This window comes from Histoplasma capsulatum, genomic scaffold, assembly GCF_000149585.1.
Source record: "Histoplasma capsulatum NAm1 scaffold_11 genomic scaffold, whole genome shotgun sequence".
Classification (NCBI taxonomy): domain Eukaryota; kingdom Fungi; phylum Ascomycota; class Eurotiomycetes; order Onygenales; family Ajellomycetaceae; genus Histoplasma; species Histoplasma mississippiense.
The window spans coordinates 601,141-610,239 of NW_001813972.1; the positions used below are offsets into that span (position 1 = coordinate 601,141).

The following is a 9,099-nucleotide window of genomic DNA, read 5'->3' on the forward strand; positions in this document are numbered from 1 at the left end:
TCCCCAAAATTGGATTGGGGATCATCGGTCCAATTCACAGGTGCCTTTGTTGAAGGATGAGGAGCGTGGCCGGCGAATAAGTCGACCAACTTCTGCTGGATGGAACTGATCTGACTCGGCCCTACTTATATGACGAGGAGGGAGGTCAACGTTAAGAAGTAGGACTCCCGAATATTCCGCCCAACAATGCAACGCAGAGGAAATACTATGTTGCCTCGTTTTTCCTCGTTGTGAGTTTGGTGAGTTTCGTCGTGCAGACCGAAACAGCTGTGTATATTCAGCACGACTTAGGATGGGAGAAACCCTACTGCATGCTGTGAGTCTTCAATTAGAAATTAAAGGGGAAAGAAAAAGAGAGAAAAATTATGATTCGTGCTACTGGTGTTTCCAATGCTGCCTATATTTTATTCCGCATGGAATTTTTAAAATCAAATTCTAATCTCATTCCTTTTAATATTTGGTCTATAGTTATTTAACTCATGGATCGTGGATATTCCTTTGGCCCGTACAGCTACTACTACTTCGAATCCAGAAACGTAAGCTTTCATGGGATGCATTCTGGAGACGGCATATATACATTGTCCGAACCACGGCACAAATGGTCGAATCCCGGAACCTCCACCTCACCACACGAAACCTCCATCAATCGCCAGTCCGATATATCCTCCGAACCACTGCGCTGGTTGCAACTTCACTGACCGTTGCTGGTGGTTCATGGTATGTCGCCGTCAACCTAACAACCGCAAGCGATCTTACAGCAATCTACAATTGTTCTGCTTTTTTTGCGTACGCCTTCTCCATTCCACTGCTCAATGACAAACTACGACTTGACAAAGTGTTTTCTGTCGTCGTCGCCATCGTTGGCGTACTTGTCGTTGCTTATGGGCCTTCAGGTGGTTCTTCCAAGAATGGCGGTGATGCCTCAAAGGGTGCCTCGAGCAGAGCTCTCGGCAACATTATAATCGGCGTGGGTAGTGTTCTTTACGGTTTATACGAGGTCTTGTATAAGAAGCTGGCTTGTCCTCCGGAAGGCACAAGCCCGGGACGTGGTGTGATCTTTGCCAATACGTTTGCAAGTCTGATTGGGACATTTACTTTGTTTGTCCTCTGGATACCGTTGCCTATTTTGCACATCCTGGGTATTGAGACGTTCGAGTTGCCGCAGGGTAAAGCAGCAAGTCTTCTGCTTATATCCGTGATTGCAAATGCTAGTATGTTATATCTCATCTTTCATTGATGAACCTGGTCCTTTACTGTTTTCAAATAGGTGTTTCCACTATCATTCCAGCTAACCCAACAAACCCTTGCACAGCATTTTCCGGCTCCTTCCTCATCCTCATTTCCCTAACCTCCCCCGTGTTATCCTCAGTCGCTGCCCTCCTCACAATCTTCCTAGTTGCCCTCGTCGACTGGAAGCTAACAAATAAACCACTCACCTCCGCGTCGATATACGGCGGTATCCTTATCGTCATTGCTTTCCTACTCCTTAGCTGGAGTACATACCGCGAGCTTGACGAGGATAGACGGAAACGGTTAACAGAGAGTGGGCCAGATTCTGAAAGCGATGTTTAACTTAACTTTGATTCATGCCATCACCCGTCAGAGCTAGCGCTGAAGATAATACATTTCACATGAAGCGAAAATGTCGAATGCTAGATCGGTATGAGCATACGCATGTCCTTTTGCGCTGTCCTAATACCGGGCAGGGAGAACTGGCTCTCATGGATCACTCTCTCAAAATACCTTGAGGATCTACTCTCGCATATTTCGTTTTTCTTTTCTCGTTTCTTTTCTCCCCCAAACATAAATTTATTTATTCTGTGTGGTTCTCGACCGAATTCCACTTTCTCTTGCATCCTTGTTTTATTTTACCGATTCCATTTCGAACCCACTTTTATGTGGCATGGCAAACAAGACTTTAAAACAAAAAAGCAAAACAATAACAAGACGACCATATCATAACATTGTGTGCTGGGCGGCTCTATTCATACCCTCATTTTCGTCACATTTACTCTCTTCAATTCTTTTTCCTTCTCCACAACATGATCTAGACAAATTTCCTTTTTTCGGGAGGCTTAATCTTTTCCATTTACTTTTCTTGCCTTCGGTTCCTCTGTTCATATTTCCCTGAATTTGATGCATATGACATAGTAGCTGCAAGAAAGGGCGAGTCTTTCATCTCAGTGATGTTCCAATGTACCTCCACATAGCTAAGGGCTTAAGCCCTAGTGGTGAGACTTATGTACCCCACACTGCACATGAGTATATTCTTTCTTCCATTGTTTTCATCCCAGTTTTGTGCAGGTTCCATCACTTTCCCCTTTGGCATAATCTAAAATTATTACATCTCCTGCGCTGATATCCCCCTGCATTATATATCAAGATCCAGTTGATATCTTCCGTGCTCATCCTCGTTTGTACTACCAGTGTTTGGCATTCCCCAACCCCACACACATTGTATTACTTTTCGAAATTCATATACATGATGTATGTACATGTCCTTGAGTTAGGGTGTGAAATCGTATTTGTGGTTAACTTGTGGAGTTAAGTAACTGGGATAATCTAAAGGGCCGAATTGCTATTGCTAACGACAGATCTCGATATATAGATGGATAGATGGGTGCGTGGTGAACGAGTTAAGTGGCCGGTTTCGCACCCCGGTGATTTGTTAGGTATATACATATCTTCATAAATATCTACATATATTGTTTATCAATTTCATTGTGATCTCGTCTCCTTTTTCTACCCTTTTTCATTTCCCTCTGGAAACCCCACGATGACGCGACAAATGCCCCTCGCTATATGTATCACATTCACAGCTATTTGTCAAATTGCTTAAGAATTAGCTTGGAAGGAAGGGGGTTAGGTTAGCGCTGCCAGCGGCTTTTAGGTTTTGATAATGGATAATATATACCCCCTGTATATTTATATTGTACGCTACAAAAAGGAAAGAAAAGAAGGGGAAAAAACATAGTTAAAAAAAAAAGCCCTCAAAACTAACGGAACGAAATGAGATGGGAAAACGAACAAAATACAACAAAAGTAAAGGTAGCGGGGGAAGGGGGGAAGAGAACGATAATAAAATAAAACAGGCGCTCTAATCTGGACATCGAAGAATGGCGCCCCCTGCGCGAATGTGCAAGGGTTGAAAAGTAGCAATGAATCGTAAGGAAGACGCTTGTGGAGCGGAAAGTGATATTCAGGAGCGAGCTAATTCTAGATTGCGGAGAGGTCGTGAAAGCGTCATGCCAGAACTGATATATTTTCTTTTTCCCCAATGAGACCGAGGGCCATTGCTCATATGTGCCGTACCTAGTAGATCCCATTTGTAGCTATGAGTTCAAGACTTCCTTTTTCTTTTTTTTTTTTTAAAAAAAAAACGCTGAATAATATTGAATAGATAAAAGCTATCTTGGGCCGAGCTTTTCGAGGGCACGGGGACCTTGTTCTTGCCATTCTCCTTTGGAAATCCACATGTTGTCTTTGTCTGCGAGCTGCATTGCGTGGGAAGGAAAGAATGGTTAGTCTGTAGGTCATAATACATAGGAGCTAGGAATGGGGGAATGCTTACAAGGTTCGCAAGGACGGCACCCCCAAGGAAGACCATGTGTCTTCTTCGAGGTGGATCTTCGATGCGGACTTTGAATTTCTGTATATATCGAAGATGGTTAGCGTATGAGAGTGAGTTGAGTGGGAATAATATATCGAGCGTCCCCCTTTCCAAAATAAGACTCACGTTTAGTCTTTCTGGATTCCCTTGCAGCACCCTTGTCAACCAGAGTTGTTTCAACTCTTTTTCAAGTCTCGACGGCAGGCCGGGATACATGCTGCTACCCCCACTAAGAACAATAGCCTTGTACAAACTACTTCTCACATCAACATCTGCGGCTTGTATCGTGTTGAATAAAAATTCCGCTATGCCAGGTTGTTCGACATCAACAAGATGCGGTTGGAAGAGGCACTCGGGCGCTTCAAATCGCTCACTACCAACTCTGATCACTCTGCCGTCTGGAAGAGTATATGATTCTACCAGCACGGTTGTGTCTTCTGAAAGGCGTTGATCAAGCTCCAGGTCGTAGGATACATAGCAGAGCTTCTCTTTGATTTGGCGCACTGTCTCAAAGTCAGCGGTACGGTTAAGTGCGTAGCCGCGGCGGAGAAGGAGAGCAATGAGGTTGCGGGTAACATCACGACCAGCAACATCTAGACGGCGTGTTAGGTGATTTAACACAGTGGATTCGTAGACCGGCACGATGTGTGTGACGCCGTCGCCTGAATCAACGACCACACCGCTGCTGAGACCTATATTTTTCGTTCCAACGTCAGGATTTTTCACATCCTTGTTTGTATTTCGCGGGGTCCATGGTACACCTACCTTGTGCATAAAGGGCCAAAACCGCCTGTATAGCAACATATACTCCTCCAAAGTTGTAACCCTCAAACATCACTTCGCACATCTGTTCTCTGTTTTTAAGGGGATTCATCGGTGGCTCGGTCAGGAGGATCTTCCGGCCGGTGGGATCAATTTTCATTTTATCGTAAAACGTATAATTCCATAGGTGTTGCATGTCATCCCACTTCTTTACAATTCCATTCTCCATCTATAAATGAAGTAGCACGACGGATTAGCGATCCAAGCACATCAAGGCAAACATTAAGAACAGGTGTGAAAATAGGAGAGGTACACATACAGGATAGCTAATTTGCAGCATTGATCGGGCGGCAGCAGCCTCATCCCCACACATAATATCCTTTACAATAATATCTCCAGCCTGTTCCTCTGATCTGAGAATCGGCCGCCCCACTATCGAAGGGAATTGGTGTTCGGGGAAGTTCTAGTTCAATTCGAATTGGAACCCCAGTATCAGCGATAGATGTTCATAGAGGCCAAGCACATCACTGGAAAAACCCGTACCTGTCCCGCATATCCGACTTTCAGGAAGCCGGTACCTCCATCGAGAACTGTATATCGCGGTGTTAGTGGCTGTTAGCTGCGGGGAAAATGAGGTTGGTGCTAAATATACCAATGGGGGCCTCCGCCATGGTCGCGATGCGTTATATCGGCAAACGGCAGACTGAAGAACTATCCACAGGGTAGATAAACAACGGTGGTTGGAATAGGTGGTTCGTAGCGGCGTTGTCTATTCAATTTGTGGGACTGAGGGTTCATGGAGGTGACGATGAGGTTCCCAATGAGGTTTCCAATGAGGTTTAGCGCTCTTCCTCCTCACAACTCTAGATATATCTTGTCACTGTTGAGTCGACAAGACGGCTACAGCACGTTATTTATCCTAGATCTTTATGGATATATTTTCAGGCTAGGATTTCGCCTACGCTTTGACTGCTGTCTCCTCGACCACCGATTTCTATTGTGGATTCACCGTTTTATCACGCATTGGTTCAGAGAATAGGGAGGGAAATTTCCAAGCATATAAAAACGAAGAATAAGACAAGATATATACAAATCCAAAGCAAAACACAGGAATGATTAAATGAATAGTAATAATAAAAAAATGAAAAGAATAAAACCAGAACATATGACTCCCGTAGAAAGAGAGAATTTAATTCCTTAATTTGGAGGCAAAATAATGGACACCCTTTCCGGAGCCCTTCTTGCTGCTGCACCCTAGAAATGATTAAAAATATTGTCATCCCCAAGGATACACTGAAATGATAACCATGATCTGGAAATGGAGGGGGAAAAATATAAGACTGCTATGCCATATTCATATTTTCTCAGGCCTATCGTCCTTCCTATCTTACCCATTTTATATACCCCGAACCTTTACATACATATACTACTGGCATCTGACTGCCCAGGCAGCTCACAAATGCACAAGCATCGTTCCTCGAATTTTGCTATCATTTCATTTTGATTTTGATTCAAATATATTTTTCTGTTTTACTTTGTTTTCATTTCCAAGGTGGTCATTTCATTCTCTTTCGTTCCCTTTGTTTGAATGTTAAAATATACACAATTAGCATGACCTTGATCTATGAGTATGGTGATAGATCCTACAAGGCCGTAAAAATTAATATAGAGTTTTTTTTATCCTCTCTTGACAGGAAGGCCCAGCAAAGCAAGCGTTTATGAGCGCATGATAATTGGTTTAGTTAATAACGAGTGATACTCGTACATTTTAGTGCAAGTAGTAAGTATGTATAGGAACTTAGACTCATGATCCGAGCAGCATTTTTGTCTCCGTGCTTCACTCAACTGATTTGATAGCCGCAGGATTCCCGTAGTCCCTCAATTCAGGAACGATCCTCGTCGTATCGACGAGGCCCGGATATGCCCTGGCAAAAACCGGACCCAGGGACCAGTTATTCAAGTTCCGCAAATGCCGCTCAAAGACCGGATTGATAATGAGCTCTTCGGAATCCGATGTTGAGAGAAGTGTGTCGGTCGCCTCGTATGGCCAATTTATGCTCAGCGTCGTGGTGTATGGGATGAACCAGTTTTGAAAGTCGTAGTCTTGGTACGAAGCAACCATACGATCTCGCATGCGTGGCCAGGGAAGGTAATCTATCCAAGCGGGATGTGGTGTCATTATTTGGGAAGTGCGCGGGGTGAGCCATTCCGGGAGACGGTCGTAGTTCTGTTGAGTTGGATATATCTGCCAACGCATGAGGAGGAACATCACATACAGTACGGCTACTTGCTCGGGCAGATTGCTGATACCTGGGAATTTGCTGAGAATGTCTGTGAAGACTTTTGAGAGGGGGTGAGAGTATGCGCTTTTTGCTGGGTTGAGGAGAGATGAAACGCTGGGATATGGCGGTCCTACAAGAATTTGTTTGGATGCGCCCTCTGCCGCCTCGCGTTGGCGAGTGTGAAGAAAGTCCAAAAGAATGAGGTCCACGGGACAAGTGGGATCCACATTGCGAACTGGGACCGTGTAAGGGGCAATGTTTGGGTCGAAGAGATCATTTTGAGACGAGTGAAGGTTGCGAAAACGGGTCGAATCGTTAAAGGCTGGAGAGGATGGGTTCCGCTGAGGCTGGGGGATCTTTGGGACAGGTCGAGCGGAATCCAGGAGGAAATTGAAGCCTAGTCTTTCTCCCGACCCAGAGAAGTCTAATCCATGCGAAAGTTCCTGTCGTTGGGAGTTGAAGCCATGGGTGAGTGGGTACCGGGGCTCGGAGTTCGCATGCCAATTTGGGCGGAGTGCATATCCTGGAGATTCGGTGGTTGAAGGAGAAAGAGGCTCCATGCTCCGTGGGGAATCGATAGCGCACATACCCGGCCCTGTACCCAAATCCAGACTCTCTGCTGCTGTGCGAAGAGAAGAGTCTTGGTGTGCTAGCGTTGAAAGACGGGATGCATGGGGTTCAAAATGAGAAACGGGAGAGGGTGGTTCAATGTGCGATTCGGCTGACCATGGATGACGCTCGGAGCCAGTGCTATTGGGCGCCGCTATGTTATCAGTAGAACGAGAAGTGATATTTTCTGAAGACGACGGAGGGACACCATTTACAATCGGCTGGATCATCGACATCACGGATGAGAGAATCCGCCGAATCTCCTCATTTTCCTCCTCGACTGCGCGTTTCTGGCTCAACGCAGCCTGAAGATCCTGGTATGGTTGTTGGGAGGTTAGCTCGCGCACCCGCTGTTCCAGAGTCTCAATCCGAGCTTTTGTCCTTTGCCTGATTGCGCGCTGCGCCTCACGGTCATTCGCTCGCTTCTTTGCCAGCTGCTCCGGCGTGAGGTTGGCAACACCACGAGACGGTGTAGGGACGGCGGCCTTTTTCTTCCTCCCGGCCATCAAATTGGGATTGCGTAACATTGGGTTGCCTTTGCTCTCTGGGGGAACTGCGGTCAGGCTGTAGGTGGCGTTGAGGCCGGAATACGTCGACTGGGCAGGGGGACCATCGTTGGATTCATGCTGGCGACTGTAGCCCGTCATGCCTCATCGACGGAATGCGAGCTAGCCCTGTGAGAGATATGAACCATTCCAAGCAGTTTGCAGGGGGTTTATCCCGGTGATGGCAAGGAAATATATTCTTTGCTCTGTGGATGCGATATATACTGAAAAACCCTGGCGTGCAGGGGGTAGAGGGGCTCGATTCAGGGACTGAAGTACATAAACCCGCACACACACACAAACAGTGAAAAAAAAGTCAAGCTCTTCCTTCCAGTCACAAACAGCTGGTAGAGCCCCGGGCAGTCTGCAGGCAAATTGAGGCCAGCCAGCTGAACGATCAATAGAGCTTGCGCCGCCTCTTGAGGCCGATGAACGTCGAGCCGCGGTATTTAGTTTCTCGGCACTGCTTGTCCACAGCGCCACCGACTCTCTTAAGTTACAGCGGGGCGATCGAACAACATCAGAATCGGACACCACATTTCAAAACTTCCTGTTGGCAGAAGTCTGGTTGGGGTTCTAGATAACTACTATGTAAGTGCAATTCTCGGACTCCCTGGAGCATCGCCATTATTCCCGATTTCGGCTCAACACTCGAACTCTGTCTCAGTAGTCTCTCTCGAACAAGCGAGTTAAGCCAGCTCCTGATTAACGCGTTTCTTTCCCCAAACACTGCCTCGGATCGTCAGGTTGATAAAATAGGTAACTGGCAGATTAATCACAGTCAAGTACCCCAATATCGTAAGGTGCGCGATCTGATTTGAGCAAAAGCTGGATGCACTTCCGTGTCGAAAATATTACGTCGCCACTGGAGTTTCTCAAAAGAAAGGACAAGGTCTCCAAGCTACTCGTCCCGCTTGAGAGGATGCAGCGCTTACATTTGCTGACTTCGCTCCGGCTGTGTTGCCCAGGGTGCTCTAGAAATCAGTTTAGGAGAAACTCAATCCCCCAATATCTCTAACGTTACCTAGCCAGACAGCTAGATGCAAGCTTCCCAATCAGCCTGAGCATTGATTAGCTGCCATGGGCTATTAATTCCTATGGCAACACTGCATTTCCCCCAGCTGATATGCCTAGCATAAGAGAACATTCATTAGCAGACCTCGCGATTCTCGACACATTATATCGATTGTCGGAAGGTTTATTTCAAGGCGTATACCTACAGTACATGTGTTGTCCATCTGGAAACAGATCGGACATATAGAAGACGTTGTCGAATGTTTTACGTCTGGTA

The 9,099-nt window shown here is 46.0% G+C and overlaps 3 protein-coding genes across 3 annotated transcripts; 1 reads left to right on the top strand and 2 right to left on the bottom strand.

Moving 5' to 3' along the window:
• Window positions 1–186: 186 nt before the first annotated feature.
• Window positions 187–1,572, top strand: HCAG_08429 (conserved hypothetical protein; the record flags this gene model as incomplete). Its single annotated transcript, XM_001536597.1, has 3 exons — window positions 187–230; window positions 565–1,211; window positions 1,268–1,572. The coding sequence occupies 3 exons, from the start codon at window positions 187–189 to the stop codon at window positions 1,570–1,572; spliced, it is 996 nt and encodes a 331-aa protein (XP_001536647.1).
• A 1,835-nt stretch (window positions 1,573–3,407) lies between these two features.
• HCAG_08430 (actin) lies at window positions 3,408–5,043 on the bottom strand (the record flags this gene model as incomplete). The annotated part of the gene is made up of 7 exons (XM_001536598.1): window positions 3,408–3,494; window positions 3,572–3,649; window positions 3,737–4,302; window positions 4,376–4,601; window positions 4,692–4,835; window positions 4,916–4,962; window positions 5,025–5,043. 7 exons carry the CDS (start codon window positions 5,041–5,043, stop codon window positions 3,408–3,410), a joined length of 1,167 nt encoding a protein of 388 aa, XP_001536648.1.
• Window positions 5,044–6,209: 1,166 nt separating this feature from the next.
• HCAG_08431 (hypothetical protein) lies at window positions 6,210–9,046 on the bottom strand (the record flags this gene model as incomplete). The annotated part of the gene is made up of 5 exons (XM_001536599.1): window positions 6,210–7,577; window positions 7,611–7,912; window positions 8,108–8,298; window positions 8,744–8,763; window positions 9,029–9,046. 5 exons carry the CDS (start codon window positions 9,044–9,046, stop codon window positions 6,210–6,212), a joined length of 1,899 nt encoding a protein of 632 aa, XP_001536649.1.
• Window positions 9,047–9,099: the final 53 nt, after the last annotated feature.